The following is a 24,934-nucleotide window of genomic DNA, read 5'->3' as shown; positions in this document are numbered from 1 at the left end:
TGATATATAACAAAAAAAGTGACTTTATAAAGTAATTTATTGTTTAACAACTTTAACAGATGCATTCATTGACATTCCGCTGTGTTCTTTTGTTAAACTTTAACTGTGTGTGTGCACAATGTGGGAGCGGGTGGGTGGGATGATAAACTACAGTCCCATAAACTAAATGTGAGTGTAAAGTAAAATATACAAATGATTAATGTTTGCCTATCATACATCATTTGTGCTGGATATTTTATTTTGGCATTAATAAACACATTTTAAGCAGCCTAAACTTGCAGACATGGTCTAATCTTGCACACATGTTAGACAATTCCTTTCCGTTTCTCCATGTTTGATAGAGGTTAAGAAAGTGAAGGTCCCCATTAGGGATGGGCATTCGATCGTCGGGAGAATTAACGATAGATTTTAGATTAATCATTAATGTTTTTATATTAAAATTATTATCATTATTATTACTGTTACTAATCTGCATAAATAAACTCAACTTTAAAACATATAAACCATCATCACTCTAGAGCCACATCAGTCCGTTTGACATTATGTATTTAAATTTAATGCAGCTTTGCACAAGTCTCACAGAAACAAAACTTAAAACCACATGGCTAATTAACATAAACTAAGTGAGAAGAGAGAAAAGTGGAATATGAGTGTTCTTTCTGAGACAGAGGATGTTGATGCTGAAGGTGAGTCTGTTCTGTGTCTCTGTCGCAATGTTTTCAGACGTGTGCAGGTTTATCGCAGATGCGGCAAGTGGGAAGTCGAAATTATTTGGCATGTCGACAGAAGAAGCAAGGCGTGCTAAGTGGCTGGAGTTTATTTCTGGGAACACAGACAAAAAGGTCCCCAAGAATATTTTTGTTTCCGAGCAACACTTCAATGAAGACTGCTTCGAGAACTACGGCTATTTTAAAACTGGACTTACAACGAAGCAGAAGCGACACTTTGGAAAAGGATGCTGTTCCCACGATACCAGGGTCCAGTGATGGCGATCCTGGATCTGTAAGTTTACTGCTAGTAAACCGCTGAAGAGAACTAAAAGCAAACTACAGCGTTTATTTTTGAAGACTATCTGACATATAATTTCAATATGCGTGTCATTCCCCTTGTTCTACCTGTTTTAGTTTGACAAACGTTGCGTAGCCCTACGATATTACATTGATACTAACAACAGACTTAGGGCATCATTTTATTCTAGTGAGTCGACTTCAATGCTTCTGCACGATAACAAAATGGCGATTACACCTCAGTCATTACGACCACTGATGTTTAGTGGTCGCCTGTACAGATTATGACCACCTCATTTGATTGAACATTATTATAGGATTCAAGTTTGCCCAATTCTTCTTCTGTCTCCCCCTCCCTCCCTGAGATGGGCGGTGGAAGGGCGGCTCACTCAGAGCCTACGTCACGTTTGGAGGGCGGAGCCTGTGCTTTCTCAGGACGGGCGGGGGGATGAGTAATAGTCGGTCTTTCATAGTTCCTGGTCTGTGACTGTCTCCAACAAATCAGTAAGATTTCATAACTATTGTGTAATGGATGTTCCAAAACCCAAATTGTGCTTGTTTATGTGCAGAAGATACAATGTGAAAAGAGTTATTTTGCATGAGATGGGCCTTTTATGAACCGCCAACCTTATATGTGTGTGATCCCTCAGTGGCCCAGGTAGGTTCCATAGTGTCCATGGGTGTATACTAGTCTATGTGCTCTCATACCTTTTCTGATACAGCTCAATATCATTCTGGACATTCAGGAAACCTTAAATTCCGTCCTGACTTTTTTTTAGTATGGAAACCTGCTCAAATTGGTATATAGATTAGTAACTGATTTTCGACAACACTAGTCAGTTCAGTGTGTATTTTGAGCGTGGTACTTTGACCTAAATGTGTCCAAATAATGCACTTAACTATATTCGATACTGTATTTTTCCAGTTTATGCATAGAGGAGTATTCAAAATCTGTATTTGAACCCCAAGTTATAATATCTGTAATTTAACCTTAAAGATGCACTGTGCAACTTTTCTGGTGGAGGGTCCGCTACCTACTTGTCGCCATGGAGATGTTATTGCTTTCCCTGGAGTGTCCCGTGCTATGAAATTAAACATATATGTGTCTAGCATTTATTCATTATTGGTGTTTCTTTTGTTCAAAAATACAATACTTCCTTCTGTGAATAGGGATCCACAGATCTGAGTTGTAATGTAGCGTAGTGCTGGAACCTGCTCGTCCCCCTCCCTCCTGTTTCCTTTAAGCTAAACTGTGGAACATTCTACACAAAAACCAAAATAGGGCCCATAATCTTTTATCAGTGAAGAAATGAGGAAATGTGTTCAGCTCTTTGGCAGATACCATCTTGTTTTTAGTTTGCACAGAGTGAGATTACGTTTTCATGACTTCATGAAACATGCTTCTGAAAACACAAAACTAGAGATGCATGAGAAATCTGAAAATCTGACCCACAGTTGACCCTATATGTTTGAATTTTTAGGAGAAGTTGAAGCCTTACGCATTTTTTTTTTCTAGCAGAAGGACCTCACCTGCTTGTCTCCATGGAGATGTGACTGCTTTACCTGGAAAGTTCCATAGTATAAAGCTTATGGAAACAAGCAGGTAACCAACCAGGCCAAGTTACAGGTCAGATCTGTGAAGAGGCTACCCCACTTACAGTTATTCATGGGTTTTGGAACCATGAGTGATTAGCAATTAAAAACAAAATATTAAAAATTTTGGATGTGAAAAAGTCCTCAAAAAGTTCCATATATCCTGCAATTATTATTAATGCCATGCCCTTGAAAACTATTATCGTATTACATTCAATTACTATGTTGAAACTCTAAAGGCACAGTACCTGTTTTTTGTTTTGTTGTTTTCACCTAAAAAAAAAAAAAAAAAAAAAAAAAAAAAAACAGAACTAGTTTGCAACAGTAGCAAGTTTTTCCTCACTTACCTTGCACATTCAGAGCATCCTAATTATTCACCTGAGGAGTTTGCTGTCATGACAGTGCTAACAACAACTAGCATGCCAATGTGTAGTTCCTGATTCTCTGAAGCTATAATGCTTTATAATTACAGCACACAGCGGATTTATTTTGACCTAAAGAGCTGCAGCACATCTGTAACAAAAATTCTGTTGAAAAAATATGGGGGTCAGGTCAAGCGGTAACGGAGGGAAACTGGGGCAGATTTTTTACATTCAAATAGCTCTTATTCAGAAACTAGAGGAACTATTGAAATAAGTAAGGTATTAGAATGTAGGAAAGAGTCAGCACTCCAACAGGGTAAAGTTAACCCTGCGATATTCTTTCAAGTTGTTGACAAAAAATTAAAAAACTCATGTCGGTAATGGAGTGAATGAAATATGCAGCACTTTTTGGGCAATAAATACAAACAGTGATAACTAGTGGTTCTCACTTACATATCCTTAACAAACTGGTTTGAATATTTGCTTCATATAGTTTTCTACCATATGGTACAAGATTAGGTTGAAAAACCTCTTACTTTTTGAGTAATGAGATTTTTTATGAAGAAAGGTCATGGTAACGGAGGGAAAAGTAACAGAGGAAAATTGTGCAAGCAAGTAGAAGGTGCATGATTTTTTGAAAGGAAACTATTTCTATAAAATATGTCAGTCCTTCCAAGCAAATTTTTATCATTTTAAATATTTTTTTTTTTTTAAATCATGTACCTTCATCAACAGTTCAAAGATGGAATAACACAAGATATGATGAAATACATCAATTTATTTACATGATTTGCAGGTCTTTGAAATTTGGGAAATAATTTTTGTTCCATGTTTCATACATGGTCTGTTTAAAATTTATGTAACTTGAGAACCAAAAATGGTACAGAAAAAAGGTCAACAGTTTCATAAACTAGAGTACATATGTATCTGTTGAATACATTTTTATATCAGATGCATTAACTTGAATTTTTGGCCTTGTTGTTTACTTCTGCTTGACCGGGCCCATGGGAAAAATTGAGTACTGGTCCTTTAAGCCTTTAAACTCATTGTGGCCAGATTGTAATTAGTAGTATTAGTAGTAGAATTAGTGTTGTCATGATAATAAAATTCCAAACTCAATTTTGCTACTAAGGAAAAGACTTGATACTGAATTCTTAATTGAATACTTATTGTGATGCTATGATTATTTAAAAAACAACAACAACAACAACAACAACAGCATGTGATTTTCAACATTACATGGTAATACTTGCTTTTCTATTCCCATGTGTCCTTATATCCGTCAGTGGTCCAGGTAGGTTCCACAGTGGTCCATGGGTGTATACTAGTCTATGTGCTCTTATACTTGTTCTGATACAGCTCAATATCATTTTAAAGACATTCAGGAAAGCTTCATTTCTGTCCTGCCAATGGGGCTTTTTAGTATCGATACCTGCTCAAATACTAGTTTTAGTATCTGATTTTCAATACTTTTGACAACCCTAGAGGGAATATAACAACAGCGGCAACTACTGCTGCAATAGGTAGTTTTGTCACTGTAATAATAATAATTGCTAAAGACATTTGCGCATGATTTCCCTATGTATAACAGTATTATGGAGTAAGAAAGCTGTCAAAAATATTTGTGCGCATAAAATAGAAATCCGTGCGTATTTGGGAAATCCGTGCATATTTGGCTGTAGTTGCGCATAAAATAAATATTTGTAAACTCTCAAATGAGTCCAGTCGTACATAAAATATATTGTGTGTATTTGATCCATACAAATATTTATTTTATGCGCAACTACAGCCAAATATGCACGGATTTCCCAAATACGCACGGATTTCTATTTTATGCGCACGAATATTTTTGACAGCTTTCTTACTCCATAGAGTATGCACCATTTGCGTATCTAGTTTCTATTATCTGATCCAAAAGCTATTAATTCTCCACAGATACAAAGGCGCATTGTTGGCTTTGAATAAACAAATCCACTGGCAGAAATTCCAATGGAGAAATAAACAAAACAAAAAAAAAAGAACTGAATTCAAGTCTGGCCTTGTCTAAAGTGCCTTGGAGAATCTTTGCACTGACACACTATATTCTATGAATACGTTGCAGTTAGGGATGGGCATTCAATGAAATTTTCTTTATTGATCGAAGATTGAAGAATTAACGATCGATTATCGTTTAATCATTAATGTTTTTATATTAAAATTATCATCATTATTATTACAATCTGCACTACTAATCTGCATAAATAAATTCAACTTTACGACATATAAACCGTAACGACTCTAGAGCCACATCAGCCCGTTTGACATTATAATGTGTTTAATTCAGTTTTGCGCAATGCGGGCTTCTTCCCTGTGTTTTTAAAGTTTCATTCATATGTTAATTCGCCCTGTAATGAATCCCTGTGTACAATGACATTTTGTGTATGTTTCTGGACTTTGGAGTGTCAATGGGTTGGGATATGATGTCATATGGACTGTGAATGTATATGGGACAGATACGGGGTGTGTCTCCAACCTTTAGCATATGTCAGTCTGTTATGGGACACGTGTTGGGACAAAACTGCTGTGTATGTTTCCATGAAGATGTTAACTCAACAGTTATGCTGGTATAAAAGGCACCCTTTTTTTCTGTGCATTAGTTGGGGAACGTCGACTGCGCTGTTGAGGGACGACCGACGTACAGAGACGCCGCATAGGGAAATCATGCTGAATCAACTTGACTCTTGAGACCTGTACCTGCCTGAACCAATAAAGAGACATGTCTGAGAACTGTTCTAACTCTCCAAGCCTCTTTCTTAAGATCCTCTGTTCAGGCTGCCTCCAGGAGAAGCTGACAATTTGGTGACCCGCGACGTGATCCTGATGTGGTTCCGAAGAGACTCCTGGAGGCCAAAGGTCAAGACGTTCCCCTTCACGGAAATCCTAATACGCACGTGACAGAGAGCGCTCGTTTCAAGGAAAAGGTCAGAATTTCTGTCTCTTGAATTGATGTGATGTGCTTATTGGGACTTTTGTGAGATTAATTTGAGTAAAATAATACAGACTAATTATAGCATGTTAAGCTTCATGGACCAAAAAAAGCAAAGCTCGAATCCGTGTTAAAAGGCTTCACGTCGAAAATAAGCCAGAAGTATGTTAATTGAGATTGAAAACAAAATTAATAGTATGTTTAGGCTTTAATCAGATAAAGCGTAATTAACAAAGTTATTAATTATAAGGTCCCGTGTTTATAGCTTTCACGAGAGATAGAAAAAGCTGGTTTTATAAGAAAATATATGTCTGTGGTTAAACTTTTAGGCAGAAGAAAAACAAAACTTTTAATTCAGTTTATATAAAAAAAGAATAAAAAAACTTAAGTTGCGCACAAAAAGTAGAACACGAAGAAAGGAGTCAGATTTAATATAAAGACAAAAGAGTAGAACCGATTAAAAAACAGTACTGTAAAATAAAATCTAAATTGTTACGACAAAAAGTATTAGTGGTTTTTATTTAAATTATGAGCTCTAAAAAGAAACCGAACCTGTTCAAGTAAAGTATAACATTAACATGAAATTATAAAAGGTCTAAAAGAAACGAGCCTGTTCAAATGAACATGAAATTATTACAATTGACCGAAGGTCAATAGAACAAGTGAACCCTGCGAAGCAGAGAGTGTGTCGCCCTCCCCCTGGCAACACATGAGCCACGGTTTGTCGATTAAAATTAACGTAATAGATGAAATTCTTAATGATCAATTATCAATTAATCGATTAATCATGCCCATCCCTAGTTGCAGCTGATGTCATTGTGATAGAGCTTCTGCTCTGTCGGAAGCTGTTACTCAAGTTAGGACTTTAATCTGGGCTTTGTTTTAACACAGTGTGACCAGAAAAAAACAATTTAGCTGGAACTACAACAGGTGAGATGATTTGTGCTGTTAAACAAACGGATTTAAGAGAAGTTTGCTTGTGTGGCTTGTTCCTTTGGGGTGACCCCTCGACCAATCAGCTTCAAGTATTTCTCTGAAAGTTCCGCACAGATAAACGCTCATGTTACGTGTTCATGGAACAATGTCATGCCATGTAAATATACCATGTAAATATGACCAATAAAGACTTCTGCTCATTGTAGTCCTAGTCCTGGTTTGGTGCCAGTTTGATCCCAGTTTAGACCTGGTTTAGACCTAGTTAAGTCTTGGTGAAGTCCAGTTAAGGCTCTGGTTTGGCCTGGTTTAGTGCTTGAGTAGTCTAGATAAAGTCAGGTTTGTCCTTTGCTTTACTGTTTAATGGTGGTTTAGTCCTGGTTTAGTCCCAGTTTAGTCTTGGTTTAGACCCACTTTAGTCTCAGTTTAGACCTTGTGTAGTCCAGGTTTAGACTTGGTTAAGGCCCTGATAAGGCCCTGATAAGGCTTGGGTTTGTCCTGGTTTATTCAAGGTTTTGTATTATTTATTTCTATTTAATTTTATTTTGACTTGTACATATATACTTATATAATTATACCTTATTAATGACAGACTCTTGTTATTTTTGCTACTTATTAAGAATTTATTACAACCATTTATATATATATATTTTTTTTTCCTCTTTGTTATTATAATATATTGTGATGTATGAGCTGCTGTGTCCAAGTAATTTTCCTTGTGGATCAGTAAAGTTTGTCTGAGACTATTACCCTCTCATTAACACTCAAATTTGATCATGTGACTTCATTGTCAAGTATTAGCCCGCTCCTTACCTGTTAGCAGCTAAGCGTTTAACCAGCCTCATGCTTGTCCCAGTGTCCTTTGGGTGCAGGGTGGGATGGGTCACAGACACTGCACTTCTCTTTCTCAGTCTGCCCTCTGGCCTACACAAAGATTGTCACAGTCAGTCAATACTTGTTTTACATTAATCATTAGCTACAACACAATTGGTCAGCTACATGTTAAGTGAACTTAAAGGTTCCATCACACAAAACTGACTCTTGTGTGCTTTAAGACATGTTATAATGCTGTTACCTCATCATAAACATACCTAGAGTTGTGTTTTCTTTCATTCACACATATTTGAGTGTTACTTTATTATTCGTCTGTCTACATCTCCAAACCTCAAAATGCTCTGTTCCACCTTGTGATGTCACGATTTCAGGCTAACAGCTACCAGGGCTGAAATTATCCAAATTATTCTAGTGAAGGTGTACAGGGTTTAAAAACACAGTGGCACATGAAATCACAAGGTGGAACAGTGTTTGAGTGTTTTCTGTTTTAGAAAAGAACTCATCATAAATCTGCAGGGTTTGCGTGTTAAACATGTGTGAATGAAACAAAACACAACTTCAGGTCTGTTTGTGATGAGGAAACTGCATACAGTAACATACAGTAGATCAGTAAATAGTGATATGGGCTCTTTAACTGGTCCACTACAACTATGTGTTAAAAATTTGCATCTATCTATCATGCTATTGCTATATCCATATTAAAAAAAATGGTCAGAAAACCATCATATGACAATAACAAGTGACGAGTAATAAATGAAAGCTAGGACTGCAACTTTAATCACAAATTGAATATCGTAAACATTGACTTTTGAGTACCATAGTTTCTAGGGCTGGGAATCGCAAGGTCCCTCATGATTTGATACGATACTCGATATTATCACAATATGGAGAAACATGCAATAATCAATATGATCGCTTGTTGTTTTTTTTATTGTTTATAAGAACGAAATATATTTTAGCAACAGTATTTCTTTGTTAAAAGTGCACTGTGTAACTTTTTCGGCAGTGGGCCTGTCAAACGCTTTTCTCCATATAGATGTTATTGCTTTGTCTAGAATGTTTAAGAGCATGACATTAAACCTTTCTGTCTTCATGAAGAACAACTCTGGAGAAGTGATCTGTTGAAAAACTTATCCATGCGTTTGTCTCCAGCAGGTTGGACTACTGTAACAGCTTGGTCACTGGCCTCTCCAAACGAGCTGTGAGACACTGCAGTACATCCAGAAAGCTGCACCTCGAGTCCTTACTCGAACCAGGAAATATGAGTGCATAAGTCCTGTGCACTGGTTCCCTGTGGCTCAAAGAATAGACTTTAGCTGTTGTTTAGGTGTACATAGGATTAAAAGGTTTTCATTCTGCACTCTTCTCTCTCATTTAATGTCTCTCTCTCTTTAAATTTATTTATGTTTTCATTTGTTTGTATTGTGATTTTAATGTATTTCTTATTCTGTAAAGCACTTTAAATTACTTTCTGTATGAATTGCTTTAAACAAATAAATAAACGTGCCTCATCTTGCCTAGATGTAATTGCAGTATGACATTAAAGTGAACTCACCGTGCCAAGCTTCAGTTTAGATCTGTGATGGTTTTACAGGTGGATTTATAGTTCAAAAATGCCTTGACAAACAGGCATGACAGGTTTAATGCCATTTTGTAAAACATCCCAGACAAGGCAATAACACAAGCATTTGACAGAACCTCCATCAGAAAAGTTACACAATGCACCTTTAACACATCCACAATATGAAATTATAAAGATGTAAAAATGCTAAATAGAAAAGTAATTCCAGTTTATAAAAGTGCGTTTATGGCGGTCTCGTGTCCAAAAGGTTGATTAGTGTTACATGAGCAATAATAAAATACGTAAGGACAAAAGTACACGCGGGACAAGAAGTAGAACATTTTATCGGCTAAAAAACGCCAATATCAATTTTTTATCTTTATTTTTTATTTCTAGTTGACAAAAACTAGAAGAGGATTTACACAAAAGTTCCATTACTAACTAGAATCCTTGATAATTAGTCTCAGCTAAGGATGAGAAATAAAAACTACAAAAAAAAACTCAAAACAAAACAAAACATAAAAGCCAGCCTCAAACCAGGCACATTAAATCGAGAGAAGGGTACGACTGAATCTATATGAGATAGTAAAAATGAAAACAAAAACAAAACAAAAAAAAAAGATAAAACGAGGAAGCCTAGTCTAACGATGATATAGAACGTAACCTTTCGCCACAGTTCGATGCTCAAGTGAAACAGGGATGTGTCTCGTATTTTTTTCGATGTGGCTTTATTAAAATGCCAATAGACAGTGTATAATTTAACCTAAGTGTAAAATCATTTATTTGAAATTTTAGATGTTTTTAGGTAATATTTTAGACACCGTTATGTATGCTAGGATTACATATGCGCCAGACGATGCAGGAAAATTCCTCTAATCTTTACTATTAACTTTACTGCTGCATGATTTATAAACATAATAAAGCGTCTTACCTTTCTATGTATCGCGAAGCAACATGTAAGACTGCAGTTGAGGCGAAAATGTGAAAATATTTAGCTAAATTCTTTCGTTTTTTCATCAAAGAAAGGCAGGCGCACGCAGACCTCAGCCTCCTGTCAAACAGCCAATCAGAGGCCGAGAAACAAACCACAACATCCGGTCTGTCATAATAAAAGCCCTCAAAGTAGGAACTTCATACACTATATTACTATAAAGTTTGTTTTAGTCATGTTCGTAGGAACAATCGGAAAATACGTGCTCTGTTCCAACAAGAGGTTACCTCTGTACCCTCTGCCAGGTTTTACTGGAGAAATTTTGGCCCTAACACTATATGAAAGAAAGGATGGACTGTGAATCAAAAAATTATATTAAGATGAGGGATGTCTCCTTTAAACTTATGCACAAAATTTACCCTACTAACCAATTTATGCTAAAATATATTAAAACAATTAATCCTAACTGCACATTTTGTAAAGAATATCCCAAAACAATAAGTCATCTTTTTTGGAAATGCACTATTACTAAAACATTTTGGAAACACCGCTTAAAATTGATCAAAGATCATATAGTCCTAGTGGAGGGTCTGGCAGCTGCTTATTTTTGCTTCCTCAGTATGACATTATTATTGTCTATCTTAAAGGGCCCATATTATGCTATTGTCTGTTATAATGTAGTTTTCTCATCACAGACAGACCCAGAGTTGTATTTTCTTTCATTCACACATGTTTAACACACAAATCCTGTATATTTATGCTGAGTTCTTCTCTCAAAACAGAAAACACCTTGTTCGATCTTGTGATGTCATGCAGCAATACAAGAAGTGCTCCACTGTGTTTTTAAACTCCATACACCCTCACTGGATAATGTCAGCACTGGAATAGCCAATCTCTACTACACAAAAGGTAAAACGGTAGATGCAAATTTGAAAACTACCTGTACAAGACGGAGCAGAGTGTTTTGAGCACTGGAGATGCAGACTAATAAAGCAGGATTACTCAAACAACTGTGAATGAAACACAACAACTTAAAGCGCCTAAGAGTCAATTTTGCATAATATAGGACCTTTAATCACAGTTGAAAAGCTTAAAGGTGAAACTGAGGAACCGACTAGGATTTCATATGAAAAAACACAGGAATGTTTTTAAAATGTACATTTAATATTCAGACTCATCTGAAAAATTCGATACTCACTTTTTGGTTTAATAAAATATAACACATGGCATGTATGCTCTTATTGCCAAAACAACCAATGCATTATTGACAGAATAAACATAGCTATCACTAGAAAAACTTGCGTGACTATTTTACATAACAAAACTCAATTCAGGTTCAGGAGGTGAATAATAGGTTTACAAGCCTATAGTAATATACATAAGCTTGATAATAGTCCAGGAAGACCTCTCAGGTGAGTTATTACATTTAACTCAAACTTTCTTGCCATTAATAGTGCAATTCCAGTCACAGGTTTGGACACACCCTCTCATTCAATTAATTCATTTATTTTTTTATATACATTTTAAATACATACAGAAGACATCAAATATATGAAGTAACATCTATAGAATTACATTGTAAAAAAAAAAAAAAAGGAAAATAACTACTCTTCTTTCTTTTTAAGTTATTTTTTTTAGGATAATTTATGTTCTGATTTTTTCGTATAATGTTTGTTTAATGTCTAAATTGATATTATATAATATTAATTTCTTATTCTGCAAAGCACTTTTAATTACTTTGTGTATGAATTGTGCGATACAAATAAACTTGCCTTGCCATGCTTGACTAAACATTTTTTAGCAAAGCAAAAGGTGGCTACTTAGAGAATTTAAATATAAAATATAAAAAAATATATTGTGTGTTATTTAATTTTTTTTTTTCATTTTTTCCTACATCTTATTTCATATATGAATGTCTATCAAATGTAGAAAGTTGTAAAAATAAAGAAAATTAGATGGTGTGTCCAAACTTCTGACTAGTACTGTGTGTTTACAAACCTATAGTGACACTGACAACATTCCTGAGAGCTTTTTGAATTTTAAGAATCCTCCGTTTTGATTTTGTGGTCTATTGAAGAGGTTGTTTCAGTTCAAAGATTCCTGTTCCTCCTTTCACAACTTTTCCAACTACGAGGCAAGCGGATGGTGATTCCAGTTCATCACGAGCACCTACAAAACACACACACAAAAAAGAAACATATTACAGTTATATATTATAACATATTAGCTTTAAGCCATGTTATAAGGTTGTTCCCTCATCAAAAACATACCCCGGAGTTGAGTTTTGTTTCATTCACACACAATAATCCTTTATTACAAGTCTGTGTACATGTCCAAAGCTCAAAATGCTCTGTTCCACCTTGTGATTTCATGAAGCTGTAGTTTTCACTCATACTGTGTTTTTAAACTACATACACCTTCATTAGTTTCATTTGGATAATTTCAGTCAAACTAAAGGTAAAATTTATCTGTTAACTTTAAAACTACCACTACATGACACTTTCATAGCTCTCCATTATAACCCCCCTCTTACCGAGCATGGTGGCCTGCTTGAGGAACTTGAAGCTGGTTTCGAAGGTCATCTGCTGCAAAGGGGAGGAGTTGGACTGCATGGCGTGTCTGTTCAGAGGTTTGTACACTCCCTCAAAACACATGTAATCTGCCACCAGAGACAGGTGCCTGGGGTCCACCTCAATGCCTACACACAGGTACAGTGTTAGTTCTGGTTTAGTGCTGATTTAGTGCTGGTTTAGTCCCGATTTAGTCCAGATTTGGTCCCAGTTTGTCATAATATAATCATGATATAATTCTTGTTATATCCTGGTTTAGTTCTTGTTTAATTATAGTTCAGTTCTGGTGTAGTCCTGGGTTATAGTTGTAGTATATGTGAAAAATCCCTCAGTCGTCCAGGTAGAATCCATGTTGTAGTTGTAGTACAGTTCTTGTCAAGTTCTGATTTAGTCCTGCCAAAGTCCTGCCAAAGTCCTGCCAAAGTCCTGCCAAAGTCCTGCCAAAGTCCTGCCAAAGTCCTGGTCCAGCCCTCACCATAGACAGCAAACACATCCTTGATCTCCTTCTCAATGACCTTCAGGGCGACCTCGATGCCGTAGGTGGCGGCCATCGCGTGGACCTCGTTACAGTAAAGACGGTTCAGGTCCAGGATCTGAAACATAAACAAAAAAATTGATAAACCAAACATAAAGTATTATATTATACTATATTATATTATGTATGTTACTTCAAACTTCATACCATCTTCACTAGCACAGTAAATTGTGTTAAAATCTAGTAAGATTTTTAAATATACAGCAGTTCAGGGCTTAGAGCACTAATCCACCAGTCCTGAGGTCAGAGGTTCAATTTCTGCTCGAACCAAGCTCTATCACTGTGTCCTTACATTTCTCCCACCCACAAACCCACCAGTGAGCAGGCAGCCTCACTCCAGTCAGTCTGCCCTTGGACAGTTGCGGCATTATTTGAATTAAGTCAAATTCATAAAACAAATCAAATGGAGGATCTAATCAATGTTAAATAAACTTAACTTCAAGTCCAAGTAAGAAAACTTAAGTTCAGCAACAGCAGTAGTACTTATCAGTAGCACTAGTATTATCATTGGTCAGTTGTAGTAGTAGTAGTGGCATCAGTATTCACACTGCAGTACTTAAACAGATGGTGCATGATGATAAGCTCAATGTTCAGTACAGGCGTAGCAGTAGAAGTAGAAGTGGTCCTACAGTAGTAATAGTAGTAGTACTCACATCACAGTACTTGAACAGCTCATGCATGTTTATTCCCTCTGTGTTCAGTACAGTCTCTTTCTCTCCATTCTTCGTGGTGACCTCACTCAAGAGGCAGCGCGTCAGACCCTTCGTCTCCATGACAACGGCGCTTTTGGCCAGAGATGAGATGACGCTGGTGAGGTCAAAGTGCACCTTGGTCACCGGTAACATCAGGTCCACCTAAAGAGAGGAACATGTATTACTACAATAGTCTGGAGCCAAATGCTGTGGGTGATATCACACTCCCTCAGGACGCTTCTTCATACAGTCAAATGAAGCTCATCAAGGCTACAGTTTTGGGGGTGAATTTGGGGGCAAGTTTCATATTTGGAATTCCAACTGCAAGTATCTGAAATGTGAATGTTGAAAGTAACAAGCCTCCAGAGAGTCAAAGCCTGGCCTTGTCAGTTAGAATTTAGATCGGAGACAGCTAAAAGTATTAGGTGGTGCAGACTGACCACCTCACTTCAGTCAGCCTATCCCAGAGCAGCTATGTCTACAACAGCCACCACTGAGTGTGGAGTGAATGAATACTGCTCTGTAAAGTGCTTTGTTGGCTTGAAAGGCGGTGTATAAATGCAATTACTGTCAAGGGAAAGAAGGAGCCTGATTTGTCTGTTATTAATGTTCATATCTTGATTTATGTACTAAAAGCAAAATGTCAGTAACATCTAATTAGACTTGAATTAGTTGTGCTTGTAATTGGGAAGTAAACGTCTTAAAAGAGGGAGGTTCCACCCCAGATATTCATGTTTAAATCATTCTGTATTGTGCTTGTACTCACCTCACACCAGAGCTCGTTCACATGGTCATATCTGTACCCCTCTATGGAAGAACTCGAGATCAGCACAGCATTCACTCTCATCTCGTCCATGACCTCCGGAGCAGCTTTGACTTTACTGCGTTTCTGCCTCTTCAGTCTGGTCACAAGGAGTGCTGTGGGGTTCTTCCTTTCTTCATTCGCTTCATCCTTTGACTGAGTTTCGTCTTCTTCTTCGGGTTCCTCTGCCTCATCTACCTCCTCTTCATCACTATCATAGTCAACCTGGAAAAATTCAATAAATTACACCATTGTTTTGTTTTCTGTACATTACATCAATAAAACACAACAAATTTACAGTGCTCAGCATAAATGAGTACACCCATTTTGAAAAGTAACATTTTAAACAGTATGTCAATGAACACAAAAAAAAAATATTTGCAAAATGTGCACAGACTAAGCCTAATACAGTAACTGTTGAAAAAACATTTTTTAACTAAGGTTAATAATATAACTTGGATTACATCATTTTCAGTTTTAGTCAAATTAGGGTGGTGCAAAAATGAGTACATCCTACTGAAAGGCTCAGAGCAAAGCTACATTTTAGTCTCAAAATGAGTAATTGAACAAGTATGGTTCAAGTTGGCTACAAAAGGGTGTTACTTAAAGCAAACCTATTCACATTCCTGCTGTCAGCAATTGCACCACATGGAAAAGAAATGACACAAGATCTGAGAAAGAAAATAATTTCTTTACACCAGAAAGGTGAAGATCAGCAAAACCTTACTTATTAGTAGTAATTAATAATTAATAAGAATACTATTGCAAAAGTGGTTAATTTTTTTTTAGATGGAATACAAAACTGTATGGTGTCACAAAGTTGAGGAATACAAAGAAAAATGCACGGTGCCTCCAGTAAAACATGGAGGTGGTAACATGTGGAGTTGCTGCTGGTGTTGGGGAGCTGCATTTCATTGATGGCATCATGAATTAAGAAATGTAATGCTCTATACTGAAAAGGAAGATGCTTCCATCACTTCGTGCCATTGGTCATCGTGCACTTTTCCAACATGACAATGACCCTAAGCATACATCTAAGGCCACTGCTGCCTTTCTGAAGACGAACAGGGTGAGAGTGATTCCGAGGCTAAGTATGTCACCTGATGTGAACTCAATTGAACATCTTTTGGGGTATTCTGAAGAGACAATATGAGCATCACTCTATATCCAACATCCAGTCTCTGAAAGAGTTCATTGTTGAAGAATGGAGTGATGTTGCCAACTTGTTCATTCCATGCCTAGAAGACTTGAAACTGTCATTAAAAATAATGAAGGCCATACAAAGTAGTAGATGCATAGTAGTTCTTGTTGTGGTCTCATTTTTGCACCACCCTAATTTCACTGAAACTGAAAATGATGTAATCTGAGTTATATTATTAACCTTCGATATTTATCCTAAAGTCAGCAGTAATAGTAGCAGTAGCATTAGTAGAAGAAGTAGTACTAACATTAGTAGTAACATTAGTAGTAGCAGCAGTAGTAGCAGCAGAAATAGCAGTAGCATTTGCACTAGAAGTAGTAGTAGTAGTAGCAGCAGCACTAGCAGTAGTAGCAGTAACAGTAGCAGCAGTAGTGAGTGTTACCTCTTCTTCTTGTTTGTCTTTGTGTTTGGCGTCTGTGGCGTCTGCATCTCCTTCATTTTCTTTGTCGTCCACAATCTCCTGCTCCTGCTCCTCCCCGTCGTCCTCATCCAACTGTTCCACACAAGACATTCAAATATAGATCTTTATTAGTTATTATTAAAGGGTCCGTGTATATATATATATATATATATATATATATATATATATTCTCTGATCTGTCCTAATGTAGTTTCCTCATCGCAAACAGAACAGACCTAGAGTTGTGTTTTGTTTCATTCACACATGTTTAACACACAAACCCTGCACATTTGGGATGAGTTCTTCTCTCAAACAATAAACATTCTGTTCCACCCTGTGATGTCATGTGGTAATACAGGATATTGTGTTTTTAAACTCCATTCACTTTCACTAGAATAATTTGGATGATTTCAGATCTGGAATTACCAATCTCTACTGAACAAAAGGTAAAAGAAGCAGTTAACTTGAAAACTACCACTTCACGACATCACAAGGTGAAACAGAGCATTTTGAACTTTCCTGATGTAAACAGACTAATTTACTCAAACATTTGAATGAAACAAAACAACTACAGTCGTGGTCAAAAGTTTACATACAGTACACGTTCAGAAACTAAATCCCCTACTAACTTCAAGTTACACGCTTCATCCTTGAATAAGCGGCCATTCTGGAATGCATAGGGTAATCGCTTTTTGGAAATAAGAAGAAAAGGCATAACTTCCTGTTAATCATTTATTTATTTAATAGTTCTTTTAACAGCACAACTTCTTAGTGGTTCATAAGTTTACATACACCCACATGCCTTGCCCAATAAACAATACATTGGTTGAAGGCAGCTTGTGCAATCAACCATGCAATGGTCCCATTTAGTCCAGTGTTCAGTCATATTGCATAATTAACAGGTTTTATACATTTGAGGGGTATATAAACAGCTTAACTTCACACACACTGCATATGGGGACTTGATATGGGGAAGTCAAAACAACACACTCAGGACATTAAGGACCGAATAGTGACCTTGGACAAGGCAGGCTCATCCCTAGGAACCATCTCCAGGCGGCTTCATGTCCCTAGAGCATTTGTTCAGACAATTGTCCAAAAATTTAAGCACCGTGGAAGTACAGCTGTAATGCCACGGTCTGGAAGGAGGCGGAAACTAACACCCAGAGATGAAATGCTTTTGGTCAGAAAAGTGAAAATGAACCCAAAGACGACCAAGAAAGCCATCTGCAATGAATTGGCTGCCTCTGGAACAGATGTATCAGTATCCACGGTCAAGAGAGTTCTCCATCGACATGGGCTGAGAGGGTGTCGGGCCAGAAAGAAGCCATTACTTCAAGAGAGGCACAGAAAAGCACGACTGAAGTTTGCCAAACAGCCTGAACAAGGATAAGGCCTTCTGGAAGAATTTGCTGTGGTTATACGAGATGAAAATTGAACTATTTGGTCATATTGACCAACAGTATGTTTTCCAGCGAAAGGGTGAAGCCTTCCACCCCAACAATACAGTTACAACTGTGAAGCATGGTGGAGGAAGTCTCATGTTGTGGGGTTGCTTTGCAGCGTCGGGAACTGGAGAACTCCAGAAGATCAGTGGAATCATGAGGAAAGAGGATTACATAGAAATATTGCAAAGAAACCTCAAAAACTCTGTCAAATGTCTGAAGCTTGGTCGAAATTGGATGTTTCAACAGGACAACGACCCGAAACACACAGCCAAAATAGTATCAAAATGGTTCCAGACAAACAAGGTGAACATGTTGGAGTGGCCTTCACAGAGTCTGGACCTCAATTCCATTGAGAATGTGTGGAGTGAACTGAAGAAACAAGTCTGTAAGAGGAGACCAACAAACGTAGCACAACTGTACGAAATTTGCCAGGAGGAATGGCCCAAGATCTCCAGGGATTACTGTGAGAAGTTGATTGAAGGATATCCAAAGCCACTTGCTGAAGTTATCAAGGTCAATGGAAATGCAACGAAGTACTAAGCCCTGAACGAGTAGGTGTATGTAAACTTATGAACCACTGAAAAAGTTGTGCTGTTAAAAGAACTATTAAATAAATAAATGATTAACAGGAAGTTATGCCTTTTCTTCTTATTTCCAAAAAGCGATTACCCTATGCATTCCAGAATGGCCGCTTATTCAAGGATGAAGCGTGTAACTTGAAGTTAGTAGGGGATTTAGTTTCTGAACGTGTACTGTATGTAAACTTTTGACCACGACTGTATGTGTCTGTGTTTGAGGAGGTAACAACATTATAACATGACTTAAAGCTCACAAATGACTCTTACAGCTGCAGAGCCACCTGGTCCATCTCCTTCATTGTCTTTGTCTCTGAGAGTTGCTTTTCTTGTTTCCACGGAAATAGAAGCTAGTTTAGCGCTGTGCTTCTTTATGGCATCAGCTAGAAGAAGGAAAAACCTGGTAACAAAATGAAGAAAATTAAATGCAGTTAATAATATTGTAAATGTCTAAATATGAATGAATATGACCCTCTCCTCTCCAATTTTAGTTAAGTCTTGTATTTTAATAATGACTCCTCTCCTCTCACCTTGTTTCCATGTAGTGCAGGATCTGGGATGGGGTCAAAAGTTTATCGTCCTGGTAACACTCAGGTGACAGGAAGTGAAAGGTGACTTTGAAGGTTCGCATTTTGTTGTAAGAACCAATGATTTGTAAGGACTCCACAACATCCACTTTCTGCAACAACTGTTCACACAAAATACATACAGACAACAAATTATGACAATTATCTACAAAAAAAAAGCTTACCAAAAAAAATTGAGCCCAGAAAGTACTGTTCATCTCCCATTTATTGAACCATACATCATTCTAATAATTATTCTGCCTGGTTAAAGGTGCACTTTGTAACTTTCTTATGGGGATCCGCTATCATGAGATGTTATTTTTTGGCCAAGAAAGTTCTTTACTATGGCATTAACTGTATCCAGCTTGAATTTAATTTCAATTGTAGGTGTATTTATTTGTAAGAAAGATGCTTTAAACACACACATATTGCGTGACTTGACTCGTACACAGCCCTGCACGAAACCAAACGTCCTGTGCTGAATTATTTTGGTACAGGATGTTCGGTACATGTACTGTTACACCCCTAAATATACAGAACATGTTTTCAGAGCCTTCAGGGCACATCTACATTCAGATTAATGCTTTTGAATGTGAGGACGGTGACTGCAAAACTTTTAGTAAACTTTTGAATGTTAACACTTTGAAGCTGCTTAATCATTGTTCTCATATCTCAGTGTCAGTGTAGCTCTATGCAATCTAATTATATAAACACTAGTTGCTATTAGGGATGGGCATTTGATTAAATGTTCTTAATCAGTCGTTGGGAGAATTACTAATGATTGATTATCGATTAATCATTAACGTTTTGGTCATCATTATTATCACTATCTGCACTACTAATCTGCATAAATAAATTCAATTTTACGACATATAAACCGTAACCACTCTAGAGCCACATCAGCCCGTTTGACATGATAATATGTTTAATGCAGATTTGTGCAAGTCTCACAGAAACAAAACTTAAAACCGTAAGACTCATTTGCATAAACTAAGCAAAGAAAAAAAAACAGCTCTTGTGCGCTGATGCAGTCAACTTGTGTTGGATTAATGGACACGACTCAGTGGAATACAGGTTAGTGTGACCATATTTGCGTTTGTCAAAACCAGGACACCGTACGGGGGGTGGGAGGTGGGGACTCGTCATTGACATTGAGCGACTCTCACCTGGCAAAACTTTTTCCCACTGGACACTGAAACATATGTGCTGCTTTGTACACTGTGCACTTGTCCCGAACACATCGGAAAGCGTGGAATTTCTTGTACAAGTCATCGTTAAATACACATTTGTGTTTAGACAGGTTGCAGCTGACCGACTGTTTGTCTCGCTCCTTCTGAGTGCAAAGAGACACATGTACAGACCCCTGTTTGGTCACACTACGCACAGCAACCTAGGTTTGTCGATTAAAATGAACTTAATCAATGAAATTCTTAATGATCAATTATTGATTAATCGACTAATCATGCCCATCCCTAGTTGCTATTAGTGTTAGTGTACAAAACTCCTCTCTGGCCTCTGAAGACTGACCTCAGCCAAACAGACACGCGTGAGCATTTTCCTCAGAACTTTGGCTTTCTTCTGGGCTTTTCTGGTGCCCAGGACCGGGACACTCATCATGGGAGTCTTTATGTTGGAGCTGGCAATCATCAGGATCTCCCTCAGTCTGTGAAGACACAAGACAGAGAAGAGAGAGAAGAGGGAAGAGAGAAAGAGAAAGAGAGCGAGGGAGTGCGAGAACGAAATATGAAATGGGGAGGGAGAGAGAGAGAGAGAGAGAGAGAGAGAGAGAGAGAGAGAGAGAAGAGGGAAGCCAGAGAGAGAAGATGCAAGAGAGAAGAGAGAAGATGCAAGAGAGAAGAGAGAAGATGCAAGAGAGAAAGAGAAAAAGAAAAAGAGAGGCAGAGAGAGAGGGGGAGACAGAGAGATTTAGTTCTGGTTTAGTACTGATTTCTACATTCTACATAGTTTTTGACCAGTCCAAAGTCATGCCTGTTTAGACCTAACTTAATATGACAGGTTTTACATCAGTTAAGTGTGAGCTTGTGGAAAAAATTTGAGTATAAAAATACAAGAAGTAACTGAGTTCTAAAATGAAATCCCTTCACCTATGTCATTAACTCCGACAGTTCCATACAAAAAGCAGAAGTAAGCTCTGAGGCACGTGGAAAGCAGTGGACTTGCTTCTTTTGTTTTAGATCAATATTGTGATTTAAAATGTGCAAATTATAACAGAATGATCCACGGGTGTCACACTGTAGATTAGAACTACACAACACACACAAGCACTACAGTATATGTCTTCTTTAGGTATAACTTACCGAGGTATTCCCAGCGTGACGTTCATCTCTCCTCTTCCAGCAAAGTGGAACGTGTTTAGAGTCATCTGAGTGGAGGGTTCCCCAATGGACTGAGCGGCGAGGAGCCCCACGGCCTCCCCGGGGTCACACAGAGCACGCTGCCATTTATAATGTAACAGGTGACGAAGGCTGGAGGAGGCAAACACAAAAGAGATATTTTTGTTACTTCTTCTTTATTGCACAATATACAAATAAACTTGATATTCACTATGGAGACAGGTTAATGGTCAGATCTATGGATAAGGAAGCCTGCACATGGTAAGAATTCATGTTTTTTAAAAGGTGCACAATGTAACGTTCCTGGAAAGCCCCTGGTTGTGTCCATGGAGATTGCTTTCACTAGAATGTACCACAGAATGGCATTATACTTGCTTATTATTTAATTATAGATGTTTCTTTTAGAACAATAGCTTGCAAAATATATATTCTAGTGGAACTGTCTCAATGGAAATATCCTCATACTGTGAAAAATTCCAGGAAAAGCAACAATATCTCCATGGTGAAGGACCCTCCACCCGGAAAGTTACCATATTTTCCGGGCTATGAGACGCGCTCTTAAGCCTCCAACCCCATCAAAAAACGACTGCACACCCCGCAATCCAGAGCGCCCTATACATGAATCCACCTGGGTGTCCCAGCACGACTTTAGTAAACTACAAAGCCGCACCAGCCGCAGAACACACAAACACACACGGAGAAGACAGCGACCGCACAGCGAAAAACACCCACAGACACACTCACCACTCCACGCCGACGAGGAACGGAACGGAGGAACGAACCGAAAAAGCGAGTGCAATGTGCCACTTCTAGACACGACTGAACAACTGAGTCACTGCGAACACGCCGACAATCCAGCGGTCCCAGACAGCACCCTCCCTACACGCCACAACTGAACAAAGCCCAGAGTCACCGTGAACGCAACAAGCAAACAAAACCACTCACCCATCCAACTGTTGTGTTTCGTTTAAAGTTCAGTGCAGTTTATTTGTTAAAAAAGTTCGAAAATAGACCATTTAATGCCAGTATGTCTTACAATCCAGAGCGCCTAATAGCCCGGAAAATATGGTACACAGTGCAACTTGAAGGTATTTCTGTGCTATAAAATACCTGTAACTGAACAAATGCAAGGGAGATATGTTCAACGCCCTACTGTGGAACATTTCAAGCAAAGAAATAACATCTCCATGGAGACAAGCAAGTAGCGAACCCTCCCTGCACCTTCGAAGTTACACAGTGCATCTTTAACTAGGGATGTAACAATAACCAAAATATTGTGATGTCGTATCATCAAAAGTCTCTCAATAATATCGTGGACCATCACAATATACTGAATCTCACTTCTCTTTACTTAAATTCCTAGTTATGGTGCAGCATGAGCTAAAAGAAACAGAGGGAACTACATAGACCATGATCCTTTGCTCTGTTTCAGTCCAATTAACCCAAAAAAATAACTTATTAAGCACTTTTTAATCTTAATTTTTTGAGTTATGACAGAACCACAGGCTTCTCAAGGCATTTTAAAAAGGAAAAGTAGCATATTCACAGTTTTGTTAGCCTCTGAATGAGACGCATACTGTGAAAAATCGTTACATCCCTACCTTTAACACAATCTCAGAACATTTTTTTTAAACAAACCTTTCCTTGTTGTGTTCACTCAGGTCCGTTCGGCTGCTCAGATATTTCTCTGTGATGTCATTAAAGTTTTCAGACACAGATCCAAAGCTTACGTCCGGCCTCATTAAACCCAGCACCGGCTCAGGACATCGCAAAGCCTTTCTCCCAAACTTGGACCTGCTTTGTGCATCCAGGGAACGCCACTGCTCCATCAACTGTGAGGAGAGAAGGTACATTAGGCTTGAGCAACAGAACAAAGAAATGAATCTGTTTTTTTCTCCCCTCATATTCACAGATCACAATTTTTGCTTCAATTTTATTTTGACTTTTTAAAAAACTCATAAATGGCTTTTACTCTTAATTTCCAAAACTAAAATACTTTTTATCAGGTCCATTAAACACAAAAATAGTCAAATGTATTCTTCTAAATTCTGAACTTCAAACCACATGCTCTTAAGTTTGGTTGATCTGACTGAATCTTGACAGATAAATGTGATCAGATTAACAATTTATGATCTGATTTGGGATTAGAACTACAACAGGTGAGACTAATGTGTGTATTGGGTCACCATGGTAACTGGTGAAGATTCCACCATAGAGATCCACGATGTCACTGCAAAGTATCAATGTACAAAGATGAGTGGTTAGTGTACCTGTAAAGTTGGAGTGTCTCGACCATTGAGGATTTCATTCATTTCTATTGACTCTTTGAGTTTGGCCAGTTTCTTCTGTGAGAACACCAAGAATGCACCTGGAAAAACAGAGCAATAAATATGTGAAATATAAAAAAAAAGTGATGGGATTGCACTATTCTGAAATTTTATTGGTCACAGATTTGGAGTCACATAAACCATGTTTTTGGATCTAAATTGATGCTTACACTTGAGTGTCTATACTTGGGAGATGTTAATGTCCAGAGTTGGGGAAATGATGATAAAAAGTTATAAGCAATCCTACTTGTAGAAAGCAAAAAAGCCATTACAAGAAAATGGCTGAGGGTGGATAGAAATAGTCTTTGAAATTTATGTGATGGAAAAGCTGTCTTTCACCCTCCGGAACCAAAGGGACTTATTTTATGAAACATGGACGAAATGGACTGAGTATGTGAAACTTATCAGATCGGATTTTATCTGAAAATTAATAGCATAAACACATCTTAATTGATATTTCATTGAACGACTGTAACGGCACTCTTCTGTTCTGTGTTTGTTTTATTGTTTTGTTTTGTATAATAGAAAAAAAAAAGTGATGGAACTACATAGACCATGATTCCTTGCTGCTTTAGTGCAGCCAATATGAACAGAATTAACTAAAAAAGTAAAGGGTCTGGTGGAACATTCCGGGTTAAGCAATAACAACTCCATAGACACAAGTGGGCTATGAAAAAAATAAAATAAATCACACTGTGTAGCTTTAATTAATAAAAATGTATTGCAAGGTTGATATACAGTGAAAGAAACAGTAGTTACATCTCCAACCTGAGGAGAAACTAAGGAGAAGAGATTTTTTTATGATGAGATGGCAGACATGATCAGACAGGTTCAGGAGAGCAGCTGTTCTCAAAGACGTAATTTAAAATGGCATGTATCATCAAGTTCTCAAAATGGCCCCAAAACATCCTGAGCACCTCCTCATAATGTAGATTTAAAGGTGCTATTATTACAAAAACTGACTCATGTGAGCTTTAAGTCATGTTCTAATATAGTTTCCTCATCACAAACAGACCTGGAGTTGTGTTTTGTTTCATTCACACAAAACTTGCAGATATAGGCTGAGTTCTTCTCTCAAAAGGAAAACACTGTTCCACCTTGTGATGTCATGTGTCATTACGGGAAATGTTCCACTGTGTTTTTAAACTCCACACACGTTCACTGGAATCATTTGGAAAGTTTCAACCCTGGAATTGCCAATGTATACTGAACAAAAGATAAAAAGTAGCTGTTGACTTGAAAACTACCGGTTCATCATACATCACAAGGTGGAACAGA

At 37.6% G+C, this 24,934-nt stretch overlaps 2 protein-coding genes across 3 annotated transcripts in view; both read right to left on the bottom strand.

The window, feature by feature from the left end:
• st3gal5 (ST3 beta-galactoside alpha-2,3-sialyltransferase 5) overlaps window positions 1-10,780 on the bottom strand; it is a 38,209-nt gene extending 27,429 nt beyond the window's left edge. The window contains exons 1-3 of one of the 2 annotated variants that reach the window (XM_055159227.1): window positions 10,187-10,780; window positions 8,775-8,985; window positions 7,674-7,784 (exon numbers count right to left, since the gene is read on the bottom strand). In XM_055159227.1, the coding sequence (XP_055015202.1) occupies window positions 7,674-7,784; window positions 8,775-8,788 (125 nt within the window). In that variant the 5' untranslated portion in view covers window positions 8,789-8,985; window positions 10,187-10,780. The remainder of the gene's footprint in view (window positions 1-7,673; window positions 7,785-8,774; window positions 8,986-10,186) is intronic. The other variant, XM_055159226.1, reaches the window with a different exon arrangement.
• A 549-nt stretch (window positions 10,781-11,329) lies between these two features.
• polr1a (RNA polymerase I subunit A) overlaps window positions 11,330-24,934 on the bottom strand; it is a 41,992-nt gene continuing 28,387 nt past the window's right edge. Inside the window, exons 26-37 of the mRNA XM_020920554.2 lie at window positions 23,600-23,697; window positions 22,968-23,161; window positions 21,294-21,461; window positions 20,503-20,638; window positions 18,940-19,097; window positions 18,680-18,809; window positions 16,369-16,479; window positions 14,750-15,010; window positions 13,945-14,145; window positions 13,232-13,349; window positions 12,720-12,884; window positions 11,330-12,355 (exon numbers count right to left, since the gene is read on the bottom strand). Coding sequence (XP_020776213.2) covers window positions 12,255-12,355; window positions 12,720-12,884; window positions 13,232-13,349; window positions 13,945-14,145; window positions 14,750-15,010; window positions 16,369-16,479; window positions 18,680-18,809; window positions 18,940-19,097; window positions 20,503-20,638; window positions 21,294-21,461; window positions 22,968-23,161; window positions 23,600-23,697 — 1,841 coding nt within the window. The 3' untranslated portion in view covers window positions 11,330-12,254. The remainder of the gene's footprint in view (window positions 12,356-12,719; window positions 12,885-13,231; window positions 13,350-13,944; window positions 14,146-14,749; window positions 15,011-16,368; window positions 16,480-18,679; window positions 18,810-18,939; window positions 19,098-20,502; window positions 20,639-21,293; window positions 21,462-22,967; window positions 23,162-23,599; window positions 23,698-24,934) is intronic.

This window comes from Boleophthalmus pectinirostris, unplaced genomic scaffold (genome assembly GCF_026225935.1).
Source record: "Boleophthalmus pectinirostris isolate CB_2022bp ecotype Guang Dong unplaced genomic scaffold, ASM2622593v1 HiC_scaffold_23, whole genome shotgun sequence".
Lineage (NCBI taxonomy): Eukaryota > Metazoa > Chordata > Actinopteri > Gobiiformes > Gobiidae > Boleophthalmus > Boleophthalmus pectinirostris.
The sequence above is the reverse complement of the archived record's forward strand: the minus strand, read 5'-3'. Positions and strand labels throughout refer to the sequence as shown.